Genomic DNA, 22,942 nt, shown 5'->3' with positions numbered 1-22,942 from the left:
AATATATAGAGCTATGATTTCGTTATCCTTATATATACGAGAACGCGAGTTAAGATAGATCTGAATTTTAATCAAATTGATAGAAACAGCCTTATATATACACCTCTGTCCGACGGTCGTCACGTTTATGATTAATTATATTGGTGCCCGTCTATCTCTATTAGTTCTTGCTAGCTGTATCTTTAAAAATAGCATGCATAGTCTGTTGGGTTTCATTGGTTCTTGGAGGTTTTCCCAATATTTGGATATCACTTTGGTATCTTTCGCCTCTCTTTTAGTGTTTCGCCACATTTGTGACACATGCAGTCAGGTGGTCGGTTAACTACAATGTTGTCAATATGTCTATATATAAGGGCAACAGAAGTATACCGCTGTTCAGAAGTCATAAATCGATTGAGAAAAAACAAATCTAGGTTACAAACTAAAACCGAGGGAAACACATCAACTATAAGAGGAAAACAACGGAACAACAGAAACACTGAAGGATTAGCTGTTGCTGATGGTTACGACTATGTTTTTGCTGGATTCAACATTGTCAAGTGCATGTATGTCCTTGAAGTTTGCGTGATGTTTCTGTTATGTAAACTTGTTTCATTTATGTGCTATTCGTATTACTATGCCGCGATGCATGCTTTTATGTCACTGACGCTCATTTTCCATTTATTTACCCAACCATCTAGTGATGCAAAAGGTCGCTGATTATTGATCGTTCGAAAGACAATTAAAGCTGTCGCATAATAAGGGCCCCGCCTAGTGGCGGGTCGCCCTATAGTGATAAGTCTGTCCGTCCGTAACAAATTGTGTCCGCTCTATATCTAGAGAACCGTTATAATTTCATACTTTATACTTGTCATGTATATTAACCAACACCAGAGGGTGTGTCATAATGTTTGTACAACTTCCTAGGTCAAAGTTCAAGGTCAAAAACTTTGGTTTTAGTTGACAACCCCATGTCCTATGGTAAAGATACATTTTTTTTTGTTACAACAGGTTATTTAAGCAGGGCCCACAGAGATGGCTCCCATCTCAATTATGTCTAGTTTAGTCTCTGATGAAGCTATCTTTTGGTCATGACCTTCATAAGTGACATGCCGCCCAGACACAGTAGGTCAAAGAACTGTGACTTGGGGGTACACGAGAGAGTACAGGGATTTGTGTTTAGACATATCCTTAATTCTATTACAACGCTCTGATTTCTGTTCTCAAGGGAATCCATCTGTTGAACAATGTAAATTGAAAAAGTTCAGATAGATATTCAGGTGCTTGATTATTCATACACTTCTATAAATTCAATGTTATGATATATTCAGTACTTCTGTTATAAATAGTATATAAGACATCCTAACTCTTTGGACATAATAGATGAAGGAGTAGCCACCCTAACTCTTGTGGAATGATAGATGAAGGAGTAGCCATCCTAACTCTCGTGACATAACAGATAAAGAAGTATAGCCAGCATAACTCTTGGGAATAATAGATGAAGGAGTGGCCATCCTAACTCTTGGGGCATAATTGATGACGGAGTAACCTCCCCAACTCTTGGGGCATAATAGATGAAGGAGTATAGCCATCCTAACTATTGGGACATAATAGACGAAGGAGTAGCCATCCTAACTCTTGGGACATAATAGATGAAGGAGTATCAGTTAGCTATCATGCCTTTGTACCATAGATTACTATAGTATATGCAATTTCTTTAATGGTTGTCAGATTATGTCTCAGTGTCAAGAATCCAGTTATTTTGTGGTTTCTAATACCATCTTTCTCATCCTTCTGATTTTAAAAGTGTTGGTATTTTAGACAGTTCAAAAAGGACTGTCAAGTATGGACCGACAATTGTTCTATCCAAGATTTATATTATAATTGTATAATTTATTCAGTTAAATCCAAATTTATGATATCGTCTTGAATATGCATGAAATATTTGCCACTGGACGTTAAGCAACCAACAATCAATCAATCAAATTTATGATATTAACTAGCATTTGCTTGTAGCCTTTATTGATCCAAATCATTTAAAAGTCACTTGTATTTTACGCTTAACTATTAATCCATTCTTTTACGTTTATATATCCGTCTTTGAAATGTGACAAACTGAAATATTGCACAACAAAGAATACGGCTTATACTGATTGGCAATAAGTGTTAACTTATCTATTCTTGTTTTAACAACTCACCATTAAACAAATATAAATCAAATAGCAGTATACATGTACAATTCAAAGAACGAAAAAACTGTTTGAGTGTAAATAAAAAAAGATACGGAGAGAAAATACCAAGAGGGCAATCGTACACATGAATGCACTTAAACTATTAGTTCGGTCAAGAAAGACAACTCGTACTAAAAAAAGGGAGGTACCTCAATTTTCTTATAAAGGGAAACGAGTTTATCAGTATTTCCGAGCATGGAAGTATTTTTGCACGCCAACTTGTGTACATAAATAATTAAATATCGGATCACAACAGGTTTTGAATGTTTGATTATCGATATCCACGCTTAATTCCAATAGTATAATAATTTGTAATCTTAATAGGAAACCGAGTTTAGAATCAAATTAGAATTATTACGGTTTATATATAATAATTTCAATTAGTTTTTATTATAAGAGATGCGTATCTATTGTAAAAGATTCTTTCTTAATCATGGACATTTTTCTAAACATGCAAATTCTGTTAAGAAAAATAGAAGTATTTGATTTTGTAAGAAAAAAAAACAGAGAAAAGAAAAAAAAAGAAACCTGCCCACCTAAAATATTGAATTTTGCCATGTCTGGTTGAATGACTATATATATTTTAATTCTCATACAGACAATGCATTACATCGGTACAGAGAAAAATTATAAACTCATATTAACTCAATTTAACTATTAACGAACTTAGTGAAATGTTTGCTTCTTTTTTCTTCTTTGAACTGCAAGATGGCGAAAAGCATCTAAGAAATCTAACAAATTTTGCAAGTTTAAAATTGAGAACGATTCAAAACAAAATTGATTTCACTTCTTCAATACATGTGGTATACATAACTTTGGCCACTAATAATAAATAAAAAGTATTATGTAATTTGGTTAAATATCTATTTCAAGTTTATGATCTTTTATATATAAATGTAGTAAAGGTAAACATAAATAAACAGAATTAACACCTTTATGTTATTGCTTCGAAAACGATGACGTCCTACTGATTTTATGGCCATCATACTCATACTTATATTCCTTAGTTTTAAGAAGACACATTTAACCAATAATTGTATGGTGTGTTATAACTTTGGATATCAAAATAAAGGTAAATACAGAAAAGCGCTTTGGACGCATCAAAATCATTAAGTGATATTGTCAATGTTAGACATGAATCCCAAAGTTTTTCATTTGGAAAAGTTTTTTTTCTAATTTCATTTTACATTTTAGCAGACATAATAAGTACAAGTTGATTCGAAAGACTGTGTCATGACTAAACAATTGCAGAGATTGTTTAAACACTCTTTTTTTTATTTAGGCTAAATTCCTTTATAGAAGTTAAGCGGAACTTAACCTTTTTTCGCATATATATTTCAATATCTCAACATCTCGGGTAACTTTTCCCGTTTGTGCATCCAGAGAGGACCACCGTGTTCTATGACTATTTTCTTGATTTAAAACACTCAGTATGTCCACATTCTATGACAAACACTAGCTCGTGGTCTTAATTCAATACCGTTTGAATTCAACTCTTTTTATAACCTTCAGCGCACCCATCGCACATTCTTTGAAAGATCATGTTAAGCGTGATAGAACCTTTTAGTGTTGTTATTGATTTATTCAGTCGGTTGTCCATTGAATTAATACAAGCTTTCCATGAAGGATTGAGACATAAAAAAGAATGAACAATTTTAGTGTGAATGCGCCTTGAAATACAAATGAGAAATTTTTTACATTCTACTGCAAAGTTTTCGGCATCTTAAGGTGCAAAAGATTAATTTTATATCATGCGCGGATATGAATGACGGATTTGCTTGGCGTCGAGTGACAAATAGTTCATGCGTATTCGGAACGAGAACAAATCAACAATAATTCAATAAGTGGAACGACTAGGAAGAACACGATGAAGAACAGAAATTTCGAATGCAACTCGAAAATGAATTTTTTGCTATTAAACCCCTGAAAGAGTTGTTGCAAGGGTATATATATATGCTAACGTAAAGTTGATGTGGCATCGGACGTGGCTGCGTGTTTATACATTCAGCACAATGAAGCGAATAGATATAAGATGTGGTATGAGTGCCAATGAGACAACTCTATATCCAAGTCAAAATTTGTAAAATGAAAAATTATAGGTCAAAGTACGGCATTCAACACGGAGCCTTGGCTTACACCGAACAGCAAGCTATAAAGAATACCCATTTACTGCCAGATGGAAGAAGTCCATAGATTGCCATATATGTTATACTCCATTGCTTGGGATAACTTTTATACTGAATATGATTTAACTAGCCACACACTCGCACAAAAGTCTTGTCCATGCAAAATCATGATTTGTAGAATATTTGTCATACAATAATGGAATTTTCCAATGTAAGTTTAAATCAATAGCTTTAAACATTAGCTTGGTTAAAAAAAGGGACATGTCGGTGAAAAGAGAACCATAATTATTTCTGATGGGATTGCATATGGTCTCAGTTGAAAATAAAACGTCAACCTAACATAATAAAAAACATTTGGTCAATAAAAAAAATCAAACATCATGTCAGTTTCACAGTTTCAACATTTTTGTCGAATTAAGAGTTTTTTTAAAATATGATTTGTCCGTTCCTAAAGCAAGACATTTGTTTTTATTATGGCATCTTAAAAAAGATGGACTTATAAGTCTTATTTGTGTTTAAGTTAATAATGAGGAATACGTGTGTGTATCTTTTATTTGACACAGTATCACTGTGTATCATCGCCACCGGAAATTGGGTACTAACGAAGCGGAGAGAAATGGAAAAAAAGTAAACAAGGTAAGAATTCATTCAATTTAAAGCATTTCTACTGATTTGACGAGGGTACCGCTTAAGAAATGATTTTCTGATATATAATTCTTTAAATTATTAGGCCGATAAGTACAAAATTAAGACAATATTTTGTGTTATACTCCAAAGCTTGCAACTTAGTACCTGAAAATTTCGAGGTCGATTGTCCTCTGTCGCCCAATTGGCAAGATATTCAACTGTTTTTCATTATTTTTCCAGACACGTTTTTAGATTATGATAGTGTGACATCATATTGACTGAAATCTGTTGTCATAAAGATGTTTTTAAAGAATATGGACCAAAACATTGTTTGTTTATTGTACGGCGAATTGCGGGACGTTGTACGGCGAATTGCAAAATAACAACTTTTGTCTGTACGGCGTCTTGCAATATATTGTAATTTAAAGATGAAATTAATCACTATTTAGATAATATCAAGTGACGATATTTTGGCTGTATCAAAGCTTTACCGGCTTACAAATATACAAAATAAACTACTTATCAAATATTATAAAATATATGCCGTTAATTTCGTTCAGAAGTCGTCGTTGCGTACCTCTATTTGACTTTGTGTTTTTAAAGACAAAAAGTTTTTTTTTCAACCATATTATCCTAACAGTGCATTCCTCTACCAAAACGTGCGCACCAATCAGATAATATATTACAAAAAAATTCGGGTGCTTGCGGTGCGATTGGTCAATGGTTTCATGTGACTATAGGATGCTAGATGCTGACCCACAACATTCGACCCACAACATTCGCCATCTTGCTGAATTTATTTAGATCCAAACCACAATTTTTGTTCGCCTCAATTTTCATTGTTTTCAGTCGAAACACATAAGACATGACTTCCGATTCAAGAGTAAGTGGTTCAAATTGAAGATTCCATTCTGTTTTTAAATATCTATAGCACGTGCATCTCATTTTCAGTTTGATCGCCGGGCTGTGAAAATTATATAGGATTGTGTCAATATTCTGCAGAACTAAACAGCAGCCAATATTTGTAGTTTAAATGTCATAGGTTGATTAATAGAGCTTTGAAAGCTCAATATTTTCATCCATCAATTAGTTATTGCGGTGTCGGTGACTTATATACACAAGGTCATTGGTGGAAAAAGGGGGGGATTGGGCTTTTAGAATCAAATTGCCATTAAAATTTTCTATTTTCATTAAAAAAAAAGACATTATATAAATAGCAGGTTAGATTTTTCTTTCGTACCAAATCTGCCTGTACTCTGTTAGGGAACGACCATTTAACTTCAACAGAGTTCTTGAATACACCTTATCGCTATTTGTCCGCCATTACTGGATATCACACAGGTTCTCGTAAAATTTTGACGTCATAAAACAAAATATCTGACGCCACAATGGAAAAGTGATTGTTGTTGACGTCAAAAGTTCAAGCAGCCGGGAATAGCGATAAGGTGTATTCTTTTTTCCCCTGGTGGTCCTTGAGGAAAAAATGTTGGTTTTCACTATCATTTCTATTGCAAAATACTGAAATTGTGCCAGTCCTTTGCAAATTTTGGTGGTCAAATCCTGAGGACCACCACTTTTCGAGAACTCTGCTTCATGGGGTGGGGGGTTATGTTATTTTTTTTTTTCTAAAATATTCTGATCCCCAACTTGATGAAAAAATATTCTAGTTAAGCAAATGACAAAAAAAAATAAATCTAATTGATCGCGTCAAACAACATAATAAATTTGTTGTGTTTTGCGTGATAAAAAATTGCTAAGAAAAAAAAACATAACCCCCCCCCCCCTTGAAGTTAAATGGTTGCTCCCTTATACATATGGCCAGAATATTACGTGAGGGTACAATTGCACCTTATTTGACAGTTTTTTCATCTACATTTGTTATGGTCTAGACGAAAGTTTCCATTATGTGTTTATTTTGTAGACTTATCCTTATTTACTTTATAGTTACACCATTTAACTTTGAAATAAGATGCTTGGAAAATACTTTATTTGTTCATTTTTAAAAGATGACTTTTTGTGAACATAGCATAGCGACGTTTCTGTAGATTTTACTTTTCCAGTGAATGCTTCATCTGTTGATACATACTGTGAAAGTTTTGTGTATATTTAATATATTTACCTAGGTAGAAAGAAGTCAGACAACATGAAATTTGTCGGACAAATCCGGTGAATAATGGATCGGTCTGGTAAAATTTTGATGAATTCCAGTCCGAATGTCTGGTGTTGTATTTTTCATGGATTTTTCTAAAAACCCTACATTTTTCCCAATTTTGGGAGCAAAATTCTCAAATGATCTCAAAATTCTTGTTCATCTTTATTAGTCCCCTACCGATGAAGTCCAAGGGGACTTTAGGTTTGCACTCCGTCTGTCTGTCCGTCTGTCTGTCCTTCTGTCAGTCTGGCAAATCAGTTTTCCACACTTTTTTTCTTCATGCTTGAAGATATTGATTTGATATTTGGTAAATTGTTTTATCATGACAATTTACAGATCAAGTTTGAATTTTGTTCCGCTCTGATAATTTTGTGCAGAGTTATGGTCCTTGGACTTGGAAAATTCACTCAAATATTCAGTTTTCTGCTTTTTTTTTTCATCATTCTTGAAGATATGGATTTAATAATTGGTACATTGTTTTATCATGACAAGTTACAGACCAAGTTTGAATTTTGTTTCGGTTTGATCATTTTTTGCAGAGTTATGGTCCTTGGACTTAGAAAATTCACTTAAATTATCAGTTTTCTGCACTTTTTTTCGTCATGCTTGAAGATATTGACTTGATATTTGTTGTATAGTTAACACCATGACAAGTTATAGATCAAGTTAGCATTTTGTTCCAGTACAATTAAATTTTAACCAGTAGGGGACTATGTAATGCCATGCAATACTTTCAGAATGCTTGTTATTCATGACAGCGATGTTTATTTTGTTCAACCGTTAGCTTTATGCCGAAAATCTCCAACAAGTAATGTGTAAATCTGAGTAAAAACATATTTGACTCTCAAAAACAACAATGGCTGCCATCAACAGGAAATATAAACAATACCGGATCAGATTCCGGGAACGGATAAGGCCAATTCCTGGTTTGCCAACCAAATATAATAAATAAATAAAAAAAAAAAATCCAAGCAGGTTCACAAAATATAGCTATGAAATATAAACACTAGAATTGAAAACCAAAAGATATATGAAAAAGAAAGAAGATACAGGAAATATTTTTTACAGAAACTTAATTATTTTTAGTTCACAAATAATTTGCATGTCAAAATCCAATGAAATGTCACATAACTTTTCTTTATCACTGAAATGCTTTCAAGCAATTGTGCACAACTTTCATTAAAATATACACTCTTGTCACATGATTTTGTTTTTGTGCATTTTGGAGAGGAGTAGGGATCAACAAGTCAAAAGTTTGTTGTATTTCGTAGGATAATATACAATGAGATGTAAAAAAGAAATTGGTCTGGTAAAATTTCATTCGGTCTGGTAAAGCTAGGTTGTTTACCAGACCGAATGTCCTGTAAAAATAAAATTCATTCGTGTAGTCTTGGACGTGTACATGTATAATGTCAAATCATAAAAATACAAATTGTTTTGTTTCAAAGAAATCTTGTTAGATTTCCACCGCTATTTTTGCTGAAGGAGGTGCAATTTGGGTACTGTGACGTTAGACATGTTAGAATTGGACAGTTGTCCTATTCTAAACTTTTTGCGGCTTGGCTTCATCTAGATTTTATACACCTAATCACTATTTGAAAATCTGTGTAGGTTGATCCGAGAATATTCGCCACTATTGAAGCCATACAGGAATCACTTTAACATTGTGGCGTCAGATATTTTCTATTACTTCAAAATTTACGTGAACTTTTGTGATTTCCAGTGAAACCAGGAACTTGAGGACCTGCACCATTTGTAATTTGTCAATAAATGAACTTGGTTTTAACAGATTTTGCGTCATATCTGTCCAGTGTTTTGATGAAATATTTTGTACACTTTTTAGGCGTTTATATAATTAAGTATTGTGTACATTTATCTTTACTCGTAACGATTCAGCGCCCTGGTAAGAAAGAATGTTGACTAATATTTAGACGTTTTATATATTCATATTGAATATATTTATATGCATATTATAAAATGAAAAACATCGTGTGTAAATTGTTTTAATGGAACAACTATATTTTAAAAGGGAATTGTATAGAATTGGTTTTTTTTTTATATATTTTAGACTGTTTTTGGAGCAACATCATCCAGACCAGAACTTCAGTGTCCAGCTGCAGCAACTGTACAACAGTTTGATGATAGGGGTAAGACTAATTATGCTTTAGTACATATACATGTCATGCATGTACCATACTGTGAATGAATGAACAAAGAAGTTAATACTTCATCCTTGTGCACTTTAAGTAAATTATGTAAATAAATAACTCTATTGATAATAAAATCACTGCATCTTTTTTGCACCATAGTAGTAATTCCAAAAGTTAATTAATTATTTGCCATCATTCCAATTGTTTCTTGCAGTCCATGCACACATGTTATATAATTTAAGATAGTTTATTGGAATAACCTGTCTTTTATTTTACCAGCTATACATGTAATATGCCATATACAACACTCTTAATTTTTTTCAGAATGGAAATCCAATCTATTCAAAAATTTAAGTCAGTGTACAGATGTCATTCACCAAGAGGAACATTGTTCATCTGCCCTGAAGGAAGCTGGCTTTGCTTCACCAGAAACACCATTTTTATTGCAGTTAGAGAAGTCACTTCTTGATATAGCTTTGCCAGCCTTATCTGACGGGACCTTTTACTGTTCATTGTTCAAAATTGAGAACAACTGCTACTGTAGATTTTTTGAAAGTGGTGTTTTGGAAGGTTATTTTTTAGCTGAAGGTAAATTTTGTTAAGAATAAGCTTCACTGTTCTATAACTAATCAATATTTGTTGGTTTCTCAAACTGTAGTGGTCTATTATAATTCAAGTTCTGTTTGCATGTTTCTAAATTGTAAGGTACATTCTTACTAAAAGAAACATTTTAGGCAAAAGGCAGTAATCATATATACAGTATATCCAATTATTTTAAGCAATATTTTTCCCAATAACAGAGGAGTCCCTTAATGTTGTATGTCAAGTAGTAATTAGAATGCAATACATGTCTTAGCAGTTTTTGTGTCGTAACTTTTGATTTCAAAGTTATCACATTAGTAATATACAGAGTAAAAAATCATGCAATCATCTGTAATAGTTATCGATTAAAATTGTGTAAAAGGATGGTATAAAGCATTAACATTAGTATTTTTAAGCAGTTCATTTCAATCTGCATTCTTTTCACATAAAATAAGGAGATCATTTTAGATTTGAAATTAATTTTAATTGTTATTAATATATTACAGGTATAAGATATGTAAAATCTTACATGGAAGAGAATTTTGACAATATTTCAATGGGAAAGTTCATTTGGTGCCAAGTTTCAACCCCAGAAGACATAACGCAGTACCATCAAAGATATGCTAAAAGATTGGACAGAAAAAGAAGTCATAAGGCTATAAGTAAGTTTAAAAGCACTTGAAAAAAAAATATCCAGGGAGATCGTGTGTCGTTTTCTAAGCATCCCTTCTTGGCATTTTATAGAAATATTTCTTTGTTTTAATTTTATTTAACCAACTATCATTAAATATACAACAAAAATATCTTTAAATTAAAGATTAAACTATCAAAAACCCTCTATTTTTATCTGATAGTTTAGATGTATTAATGCAAATCAATTTTCTCGTTGAATTTTATCAAATTCTATCGCTTAGTGTTTCCTCATTAAGGAAAAATTCAGTTTCCCCTATAAAACTAATATTTTGTTAATTTCAATATACTTAAACAAAAAAACAAGGTCCATGCCCCCGCAGTTTTTATATTGAAGTTTGAAAGAACATTGGCATAGAAGTCTTTTACAGAAGTTTAAGAAAAGAATATCGTTGAATACTTAGATTTCCAGAAACCTTGAGAATACTCTTGTGTGGTATACAATGTGACTACATCTTATTTACGTTCAATTGGTCAAATATTGAATATTAAAAAGAGTTACCAGTACTCATTTTATGTTAATTGCAATGTCTTTTTCATATCCTATATATGTGACCTACAAGATAATATCTATTCTTATTGTAGATCTATGCTAAAATGGAGTCATTCAAGATTTGAAATCAACTTTTAGGATTAGAGATTGAATTTTTAAACTACCACCTATATTGAATTCAATATTATATATTTCAGGTCAACCCTCTGCAGATATTGGGCGAAGATTTAATTATTTGATGACAAAAAATAAAGGAAGTGTTGTGAATGCACACAGAAATCTTTTGGCCAAGGCACAAACATTAAGTCCAACATCAGAAAACCTCCAGTTTCTTGGAACTGTTTTGCATGTAATTAAAAAGAATTCCCACAAAGAAACAAATCAGTTATTAGCAAGGTTAGAAAAAGAATATTGTATAAGACCAATACACCTTTTTAGAAAGTACATATATCTTACTAAAACTGAGTGTGAGTTCTACTGAAAAGTTTGCAGCTCACAATTATTTTTTTTCTAGTAAGATAAATGTATTAAAAGTTTGTAGTAATAGATATTAAGCAAAAATTGTCTGCTTGAATATGTGTAGAGTTAAATGTCGATGAGAAAGTAAAACAACAATTTACTAAAAGTACTATTATAATCCTTTTATGCTTACCACTAGAGACATTTGGTGTCGTATTAAGATAGTGCTGTATTTGGAAAGCATCTTTTGGATGTTCCAATTTTAACTAGTATTCTTTTAAATGTGACAATTTGTACTTGTATTTTCAATCATGCTGAAAAATATAAAGAGAAAATTGGATACGAATATGGAAAATATACTTCTACTAATTGAACAAGAAGTACTTTGTGAAATAGAATTGGTTACAAGTTAATTATTTCTATCAGTTCAACAACAAACAAAGAAAAACAACATTTGCACAACATTCAGAGAAATATGCATGATAAATTTGATTAAACAGGACATATGAGATTGTACATCACAATATGTACAGTTCTTTAAGACATTAAAGAATGTTAATAATGAAATAAAAAATATTAAAATAATCGCTTTTCTTTTTAGGTACCATGAGGCTACAGGTGCATTTAGATCGGCCTCACATACATGGGAAAACTCCTTTCAGCAGTATAGAGTGAATGGTGTACCCCAACATCTACCTGAATTTTCATCTCTATTAGATACTCCAAGAAGTTCACATTTCACTTGGCATGAGAAGTGCATGATAATATCGGCTATCCCCAACAACCATTACTGGGATGAAGTAGATCAGGCCCATGTGGGATATGCTAGGATGCTGTCTGTTAGAGATGAAGTAGGGAAGAAGAAACCAGCATCTTTAAGGAATTTAATATTACTCCACTGCAGAGACAAAGATTTTGGGACCATCTATCAGCTAGTTAAAAGGTACAAGAACCCAGCAACAGAAACATCTGCAATCCAGAGTACGGTAAACCAAACCTCAAATTACACCGATGTTAGCCAACCTGAAGAACAAAGATCTGCTAGAACCCGACGCAAAGCTCTTACAGAGGAAGACATTCTTAGAAATTTGACCATCTTAAATCCAGATTTTATTGAAGAAAACAGATCCACAGAAAATTCATTGTACCAACAGTATAAAACTGCTCAAATAGAAACAGGAACCCTTCAATGGAGACTTCACAAACCCCACATTGACATATTATGCATGAATGATATCAACATGAATACTGGAACTATATATGACTTTTCTTATGTTCATATGACTAGAACTTTGGAAGGAAATGAACTACATTATAATTGTACTTGTAAACTATATGCCACCCTTCTTCAACTTGCAACTTTAAATGACAATCTTGATGCTGAAATCTATGATGTTAATATTCGATGCTGCCATATTCGTCTTTTTAAGGAAGTGATTGAACCAATTTTTGTTAATGTTTTTACTCCAGAATCCATTCCACAACCAACTAAAAGTCAAGAAATTGTTATTAAATCTTTAGAACTGCTGGACAAACCTGTTTGTATTTTGCCATCAACATTGAAAACCAAGAAATTTACCGTAAGAGACGAAAATGATACTGAATCCTGTAATTTTGTTCACCTATCCAAAAACCGTTTAATATGTCAATCTGGGGAATGCCAAACAATATATGGATGTTCTCAAAGAAAAATAATATATCTGGAAGAAACTACCAATATATGTCCTCATCTTGATGCCATGAAGAAGAACAGAAATTTATGGTTAGTTAATCTGGATAACATGGAGGAATACAATGATGACGAAGACGATGATCAGTTTAACAACCAACCGAACCCGGATGATGATGATGATGCAGAACTCAATGAACCTGTGCAAACAGATAGAATTTCACAGGTATATTTAAAGAAGGCCTACAAGATACATAGTTGGATTTCATCCTGGTTAAAAATTAATCAATTACGAGGTCTTACTTTTTCTAATACATATATAAACAAAATTTAATGTGAATTGAAGTCCAAAACTTTTAAAGATACATTTCACCCTCCACAACAAGATAATGCAATAGACAATTGTCTTTCAAACTTGTACCACAAGCCTTGATCTGAATGCTGGTAATCAAGGCGACACAAAAAAACATTTAAAGCCGGTATTAGGTCATCCCAATTCTGTAGCTTATTACTGCAAAAGATCAGTGTTGCAGCATCATTTATATGTTTAAAATTTTGGTATCATGGTAAAAAATGTGTAAGAATTCATTATTTAAATGTATGATGGTATTTTTTAGGATGGCGTTTTCAAAGAAAACACAGGGTTATGGGATTTTCCAAGCTTAAGTCAACACCCACCGAAACAGGACAATGATTCTAGCTTTAGAGAGGCCATACAGTTGAGACATGCTATATTTGATGGAGCTAAAGATATTCACAGAGATAGTTCAGGATGTTTTACTGGGCAAACACTGGTTTTGTGTCCTCCTCTACCATTGGATAATTGTCCATGTGGGGTATGTATACAACTCAATTTCCTTTCTTGTAATTCGAAATATTTGAAAACAACTATACTTGTCTTTGGTGTGACTGGATTAAAAGGAGACATATTTCTTGGTCTGTTTTGTGTTTATTTCATAAATAGATACCATAAAATTTTATGGTTTACTGAAAGCTTTACATCTTCTGTTTGTATTTCGGAAATAGATTATTTTTTATATCAGAATATTGTATTACACTAAAATATACATTTATTACAGACTGGTTACTACAGCGAGATGTTCCCAGAGGGAAAATTGTCAGAAGTAAGGTATAGACCAACAGTGTACCTGACAAATGGACCTGCAAGATATGTTGTAAGTGGAACTTTTTGAACTGTTGTAGAAACACAAGAAAATAAGTCAGTTTAGTGTTAAACATGTTAAAGAACTGCTCTGTATATTTTCACAGTATAAAAATAAGGAGATGTGATATGATTGCCAATGAGATTATCCACCAAAGTTAAGATAAAGTGTAAGGTTTATTTTAAGTCATAATTTTACATATCTATGTTTCAATTGCTGTATTAAGTACACATAACTCAATTTGTCTGACATTATAGGTTGAAAAAAAAGTTAACTTTGAGTTGCTCTTAAATCTTACTTGTTCAAATATTCTCCTTATTGGCTTTGTACTCTGAACAATGGCAGTTTAATCAAATCCATCAGTAGACTGTCAAATATTTTTACAGACAATTAAACAATTGATAAGTAAACAAAATGTATTTTTTACACTCACAGAACTTGCAGAATATATGCAAAATGAGGTAAATGTGTATTGTCCAATTTTGTGTTAAGATTTAAGACCAAAATGGTTAAACTGAAAAGATAAAAAGGTTAAATATTTGAATGAACTTCAAAAACTTCAAAAAAATTACCATGAATCCTTTTTACTTGTTAAAGGTCAGAGATCGTGAATGCCTTGCTGGATGTCCAGGATGCTTGGTGAAGTATAGTGGTGCAATCAACAGCCTCCATTTTTTGTCAAAAGAAACTGCTGCTGGAGATGAAATCGGATGGGATTTTATTGATCATGCTCTTAACACACATGTCACATTTAGTGCTTTTTGTAAAATTATGTCTAACAAATATTCCAGAATTTATTCTTCTGCTAAATTTATGTCTGTTCAAACTTTTATTTCTTGGTGGTTTGCATGGAGTAGCAAATTTAAAATTGACTTCCGAAAGCAGTGTTACATATGTAAAAGTAATCCGAAATTCCTGGCTTGTGATGGTACAAAAATTGGTATTAGTTTTCGTCAATCAAATGTTAAACCAATTGAAACACCTGAACCAACCGCTGAATTGATTGATCCTTGTCACAGGAGAAATGATAGAGCATTTCTGCGTTTCCATGCTGATTTACCAAATGAAAATGACAACATACGAAAATGTAGAGATCATCTAGCATACCTTGCACGAAAACGATTAGGATTAACAGGAGCAAATGACATCTTAAATTTTCAGACAGAAACTGATCGAACAGAGAATTTAATAAACACTGTAGATGAAAAGTGCAAAGATATTATCCGAAGATTTTATTGCAATGAGTACCCTGATGTTCTGATGAAAAAGTTATCCATTATATTTAAAGGTTTATCATCAAATCATTCACTTTCTGCTTTTATTCCTTTCAGATACACTGAATTATTTATGTCCATTCTAAATGAAATTAAGAATGGTGACTGCAGCAGACTGAACTTGGTTTCTGAATTTTCACCAGAAATCAGAGATGTTCTGAATGCTGCTCAATCTAACAGAAATAATCTAACAGATGTTATTAGTTTTTTTCAGTATCTGACGTCTAGGGTTGATGAAATTAAACAGCTAAATAAGCCAGCAGCTCCAGCAAATCCACAGCATGGTTCTTATAATCCAACAAAAAATGGTGTGGCATACTACTTCACCCCATCTGGAGAGAAACAACGAGACTTGCCAAAGTATACAATGAATGACAAAGCCCATTCGAAAAATTATGACGATCTTCCTGCCAGAGCCAATGAACAGTGCAATAAGATTTATCCTGAGGTTTCCCGGAAAGGCACAACATATTTGTTTTTATGGTTTGACCCTAAACATTATGGTCATTGCTATGGATTTCACATTATTCCTGGCTCCGAGGGAAGGAAAGATCCCTTCTCATCTGCCTACTGTTATCTGGAAGAGGCACCAGAAGAAGTTTTTTATGATTTTTCATGTCAGTTAGAAGAGTATTGTTTGAATAGAGAACCTGGATTCTGGGAAAATACTCGATTCTGGCATGATCTGTTTCATGGATATTCTCACAAGTGTCCTTATTGTTACAAATCACAGAGACTTGCTCCTTTACAAGGACTTAATACTGAAATATGTGAACAGTTCAATTCTTTTATACAGAAAATTAAATATTCTGCTAGATCCATGACATTAGAGAAATTCTGTTTTTATTTACAGTTTATGATTTACCACTGGTGTGAGAGGAAACGGGAAGCTTTTGAAAAAAGATGTGGTATTGCAGCTGCATATCTTGCCTAGAAAAATATTTGGTTGCGTGTTCTATATTATCACCGTTCATTGCCAGAACTATTTACTAGACTTTTGAAATGAACAAGTTTGTACAGTTATTTTGTGAATAAAAGCAAAAGACTTCTGCAATTGCAGTGTAATGGGGCTGTACAAGTCTGTAAATTATCTTAAAGTAAGATTTATTTTAGTTTTTTTATCTTTCAATAACTATTAAACCAAAAAAAAATAATCAGAACTGATGATTGGTTTTGGATACAATATAATTAATTTCATCAGTATACTGACTTTTCTGGTTAATCTTTTGTGTTGATATTAAGATACAAATTCAGACAAAAATTCATTTAGAATTACTTTCTGGTGTTGTTTCATACTTGTATATTTCAATTTTAACTGTATGATCATATGAATCATATTTCTTCAGTCATTTGTTTAACCCTGTTAATTTTTTTTTATCAATATTGTCACTTAGATAATCAAAATAACTGTACAAACTAATTTTGCTTCATACTCTGATAATGATCTGATTAGCTGGTAATGAAGGTGCTTTATCTAATAGTGTTATTTCAAGAGACTGATAATGGGTACCTTCATTGTATAAGTTGGCAAGTCAAGAAAAGTTCACGATGCTAGCGGTAAGTCTTCTTGACATTTATATTTTTTAAGCCATAGTCTTTATGTTGAGTCAATGAGGTGGCAAAATTGCAAAATTTTATGAGGTTATTTATTTAAATACCAGTCTCAGGCAAAACAAAAGGATTAAGATTGGTATTTGCTTCGCACATTTTTATAAGGAAAACAATGCAATGTCTAGTTCGTTCTAAAGGACAATTTTTAATGATCAGGTTGTCATTTAAAAAAGCGGCGACAATAAAACAGAGCCAAGACAACTTATCTTCAAGCATATTGAAGCCAAATTATATTTTTGAGATTCATTATTGCTTTCAATCGTAGAGGTAGCTTCAGAGAAAAACTTTTTATTTTATATGTTTTTCTGCTCTTTTGTTGTTCTATATTTTCAGGGACATCTAATATGAAAAGAAAAGTAACCACAGTGCCTTCTGTGTTTAAGGTAAGTAGTCTTATATGCAAGCTAGTAACCAAAAAAATTATGAGAGCTAAATTACAACTGTATTCTGTTTTTAAGTAATTGTATCTATGATTTCAGAGTACTAATATCAAAATTAATTTATATATATCCGTTATGATTTGGGGCTTGAAGTTCTTCAGATTTTGAAATTTAAGCATTTTATTTAATTTTATACGTTCTCAACTTTTAGAGGTTGCAATTTTGTCTCGATTACTTTTCCTTTTACTCCGGATTCTGTTTTAGACCGGATTGGCTTTGATTTGTTAATGTTATTGTTTATATGTTGATTTTGGTTAAAAATATTTTCATAGCACATTAATAGAATATTCAGTTAATTGGCAATTCACTAATGAACACACAATAGAATTCATGGACATTGATTTTCAAAAAAGAAGTTTTAAACATTTTCTTTTGTTTCTGTTGTTTAACAAATCATTGTGATTGTTCAATATACAACTGCTTAATAGTTTGTTTTTGTTTTGTTAATGATCATATATAAAAAAAAGAAGATGTTGTATGATTGCCAATGAGACAACTCTCCACAAGAGACCAAAGGACACAGAAATTAACAACTATAGGTCACTGTACAACAATGAGCAAAGTCTCTACTGCATAGGCATATAATAAGATAAAAAATTGATGTTCTTATTTCTTTTCAGAAAAGTACAGACCAAAAGAAGAAAGTGAAGGACAGTGGTGTAAAACCAGATGGAATTCATTTACAATTTTTGTAATCTTTTTACTTACTGTTATTGTTCTTTTGTAATTGATTAGCTACATGCAGTTTATAGTATATTATATATTATAGTATATTCTAAAATTATTCCAATGTAAGAGATTTATTTGTGTAGGAAAAAATCTTGATTACCTTATAAAATGTCTCAAAATAAGCCATTCCTTCCTACCCTCACACTTCTGTTATAGGCCATTTTTATCAATTTGTTGCAAAATTATATTGTACATATTTTGATAGTTGTAAATTCGATTGTTTAAACTTGTTCATTGTTAATGTATTTTATTGTAATTTTTTTAAAAGTCCATTCTAAACTCAAACTACTTAATTGGTAGTTTTAATTATATTAATGTTAACTTTTAACTATTGTTAGTTTTTATAATTTAATTTAAATATTTGATTTTCTCATTTCCATTATTAATATTTTTTGGTAACTAGCTAACTGTATGTTCTAACTAATTTGTTGTATCGTGTATTCATGTATGAAAAGTTTTGTTCTGTTTTGCGTAAACTTTGATTTAAATGTCTGATACAAAATGTTTCCCCTTTTCTGTGACATATGTTAGGTATCTTAAGTAGCAATCATGTATGTTTGGAACCAAAACTTTGGTCAAAGATTAACCTAGCTTTAATATTGTTTTATACTATTCCACACTTTATAATCTGAAAATATACAATTGAGATTCAAAACAATTGCAATATGGATACATGTTTCTGATATAGTTGTAATTAGGTACCCTGCATTCAACAATAGGAAAGACAGACATACAACAAATTTTTATTCGTTGAAACCAAGAATTATGTGAAAACTGTAACAGTTATCAGTCTCAAGGATATGCATTCTTTTTAATATTTCATTATTCCTATTTGTGCAAACTAAAACTATTCATTTAAATTATGTCTGTCACACTGGCTACATAGCAGATTTCATGACATGCCACCAGGGCCTTGGTAGAACGTAAATTATGACACCCAAGAGACATTATTACTTTCGTCTGGTATGCAAATGACTTTTATTCGATTCAATGAAAACTTGCACCAACTACTATAACAGTTATCTTTATCCATCTTCCTAAATATTTAACTTTTAACTTATTTAACTATTGTAGTGCATATTCTAGAATTATTTTTTTTTTTTCGTGTAAATCTTTTTACTTCATTGTGTAACTACTTATTGATTACAAACTGGGAACTTTTTACTTTCTACAATCTGTTTTCATTGATTCCTAATTTTCCTTTTTGGACAGTGATGTTTCTTTGGTCCCTTCTTAAGATGTGTATATTCCTGAATCATTTCCAAATATATCTGGTTATCTGTTACGAAAGGGAAATTTAAACTCGCATATGTATACACAAATGAGTGCAATTAAAACCAACCATCAGAGGTTATATTAAGAGATTTCTAAACACTAGCTTTGAACTATAAAAGTTCTTATAAAGTACTTTAGTGATATCAGATGCTTAAATAGTGAGTACATCCCGTCTTTCAAGCAACACATTTAAAATTGCTATGTGGTCATTGCCTGCAATATTCAAATTTTGTAGGTGTCAAGTATAGTAAGAGAAATAGAACCACTTTGTGAGATCAGCCTCTTTTCAAAAAAGAAACGGACTTATTTGTGATCAACCTGTAATGTGTCAGTAAAACTATTTTAGTCATGAAATCAGTTAAGGCTGATGTCGCACTTGCAAATTATTCATTAAGAAATGGAGACCACTTTATCTTGATAAAAGTTTCTTGTTACATATATTTATTCTCAATATATATTTTTTTTAAATTAATTTCCTTGCAAAGAATTCATTGTTTAATTGTTGATGAGTCAAAGGTATCACAGTCTGGAAACCCTTTGTATTGTATATAGTTTTACATGACAAAGGGAGGTGATTGATATATATATATATATATAGTAAGATTGTTGTTCCCTTGAGGATGTATGATTTATGATTATACTTTATTTTCAAGATCAAAGTGATATTTACCAAATAATGTTATCTGATTATATGCTTTGTATGAATAACTATTCAATTCTTAATAAAGCCATTATTGATTATTAAAAGATAAATTGTTTCTGTCTTTTTATCATCTTAAAAAATTTAAACAGTATAGAGTCACTGTATGAGGAACAATTAATATAGGAACAAGTCATCTTGAAGAATAAGTATTAAATAGAAGCTGCATTGGTCCTGATGTACATGATGGTATATTCTCCTTTAAGACTTTACAAAGTACTTCTGTATCTTGCTAATATCTAGTTTAAATTAACAAACAAATGGAAATATTTATTAGAAAAGGTAAACATGGCCAAGGTGGTCTTTGAATTGTTTACATCTGTTTTTATGCCCTTTTAAAGTTAAATGAAGGTGCATAATGTATGTGTAACATTCTTCGAATTCAGGTAGTTTGATTTAAAAAAAAAACAGCAAACATACTATTATGGTATTTGAAGCCAAAGTATGTTTGGAAATAGTAGACATGGTAAAATTCTTAAATTTACCCAACCACACTTCTTTGATAAAGGCTTCACTGCAGTTGGATGAATCTAAATACAATTTGAAGAATGAGAAAGATGAATCTCAAATTCAGGGAAACAGAATAGTTATAATTAACTTCCTAAAAGCATATTAGATACAATAAGAAAGTTGTATATATACATATATAGATATAAGAAGATGTGGTATGAGTGCCAATGAGACAACTCTCCATCCAAGTCACAGTTTGTAAAAGTAAACCATTATAGGTCAAAGTACGGTCTTCAACACACAGCCATTTGTGGCATTGCAGAGTTCTGATATCTGAAAGAAACAATTTGTCAAATACTAGTATTGAGAAACATCAAGGACAAAGTTTCCCAAAAAATAAAATGACTTAGATTCATCGCAATTTATTAAATACGATTGTACTTAAGATCAGTTAAAATCATAATATAATTGAGAATGGAAATGGGGAATGTGTCAGAATAGGCAACAAAAGAAACTAAGCAAAATGCTAATGATACATAAATTAACTAAGGACCACTAGCAGTTATTGACATGCCAGCTCCAGACCTCGGTTAAACTGACTGAAAGATTATGTCTTCATCATATGACAATCAAGCACCGTCCGTTAGGGGTTTAGTATCATACTGTCATACAATATATGAGAAGAACACGACTCCCATCATGCCAACAACTGGTTTTTAGAATAAATGTGTTTATTTCCGATGCAAAGACCCTATAAGCCTTTTTTGTGACACCTAGCTCTGTTTAACAACTAGACAGAAATATTAATTTATATACACAAATCGAAATGTGGCTGAACTCCCTGTCCGTATCCCCAATATCCAATGGTTGGTCAAGGAAATATAAGAAGTAACTTTGAATCAGCCTATATTTAGGATTTTTACAAGTGTGTCAGCCTGAATTCCTTTGTACCAACGACTTTTATAATAAATTGTAGTGTGTCCGTCTGTATTCCCCTGTTTAAATGATACTTCAGAAAGAAATACTGTGTGTCCATCTGCACTCCCCTCTTTTCAATGATTTTCTCAAAGAAAAAGTGTGGGGTCAGTCTGTTTTCATTTGCACAAGAGACATATGTATATATTGTTATATGTTTCTAACAAATAGCACTATGTCTGTCTTTATTCTCCTGTTTCAATGATTTATATAAGAAAAACTTAATGCTGTGTCCTTCGTTCACGACTCCACTGTTTCTACGGTTTCATCAGCAGTATTGTCGCACTATTGCGCATGCTGGGTGTGACAACAAAGGTGCAAGAAAATATTTACCAGTGCAAGTTAAAAACAGTCTGATGGTGCGATTAAGGGATACTGCAGCTCAGTAACCCCTGCTTGAAAACATCTAGTGAGGTACTGTCCACCAAAGGTTGTGGGAGGCTGTCCCATATCCGTATGCTGTCTGGAAAGAAGGAATGCCTGTATGTTGAAGTTTTGGCATACGGTAAGAGAAATTGTGTTGTGTGTCCTCTAGCTACGGATGATGCATTATGTAGCTCTAGCGTTGGTATTGCTACGAGGCCATGTACTATTCTGTACATCATTACTGCTTTGCAGTTGGCCCTTCTCTCGGCCAGTGGTTGCCACTGTAAAGTGTTTAGCATTGATTTTACACCGCTGGTTTGTTGGTAGTTGTTCAATAAAAACCGGGCTGATCTTCTTTGTACACTTTCTAGTTTCTGTATGTTAAGGTTGGTGAACGGGTCCCAGACTGAGCATGCATACTCAAGCAATGGTCTAACTAGCGTTGTGTAGCATGCAGCTTTTGTTTGTTGGGGACAGTGCTGGAGATTTCTTTGGATGAAGGCCCTGGTTGAATTAGCCTTTTTAGCTATGCTCTCTATGTGTGAGAGACAGAGATCAATGATTTATTTTATAGAAAATATCAGCGTGTCAGTCTATATTCCCTGTATCAATGATTTGTAATAAGAAATAGCAGTGTGCCCGTCTATATTCTCTTGTATCAACGATTTTTTAATACGAAATAGTGCTGTGTCCATCTGCATTCCCCCGTTTCTAATAGCAGCGTGTCGGTCTATATTCCCTGTATCTATGATATTTTATAAGAAATAGCAGTGTGTCCGTCTATATTCCCCTGTATATATC

General features: G+C 32.2%; 1 protein-coding gene across 2 annotated transcripts; it reads left to right on the top strand.

The window, feature by feature from the left end:
- The first annotated feature begins 5,733 nt into the window (after window positions 1–5,733).
- On the top strand, window positions 5,734–20,408 carry LOC127726197 (uncharacterized). Of its 2 annotated transcripts, XM_052233480.1 has the most exons (11): window positions 5,740–5,846; window positions 9,184–9,262; window positions 9,590–9,853; window positions 10,354–10,509; window positions 11,228–11,426; window positions 12,091–13,384; window positions 13,776–13,994; window positions 14,238–14,333; window positions 14,919–16,692; window positions 17,077–17,589; window positions 18,267–20,408. In XM_052233480.1, the coding sequence occupies exons 1-9, from the start codon at window positions 5,829–5,831 to the stop codon at window positions 16,527–16,529; spliced, it is 3,936 nt and encodes a 1,311-aa protein (XP_052089440.1). In that variant the 5' UTR covers window positions 5,740–5,828; the 3' UTR covers window positions 16,530–16,692; window positions 17,077–17,589; window positions 18,267–20,408. The 2 variants fall into 2 exon arrangements, with proteins under 2 accessions (XP_052089439.1, XP_052089440.1); XM_052233479.1 differs by having other exon boundaries at window positions 5,734–5,846; window positions 14,919–17,589.
- The last annotated feature ends 2,534 nt before the right edge of the window (window positions 20,409–22,942 follow it).

This window comes from Mytilus californianus, unplaced genomic scaffold (genome assembly GCF_021869535.1).
Source record: "Mytilus californianus isolate M0D057914Y unplaced genomic scaffold, xbMytCali1.0.p SCAF_17, whole genome shotgun sequence".
Lineage (NCBI taxonomy): Eukaryota > Metazoa > Mollusca > Bivalvia > Mytilida > Mytilidae > Mytilus > Mytilus californianus.
This window is presented reverse-complemented; position numbering and strand designations above follow the sequence as displayed.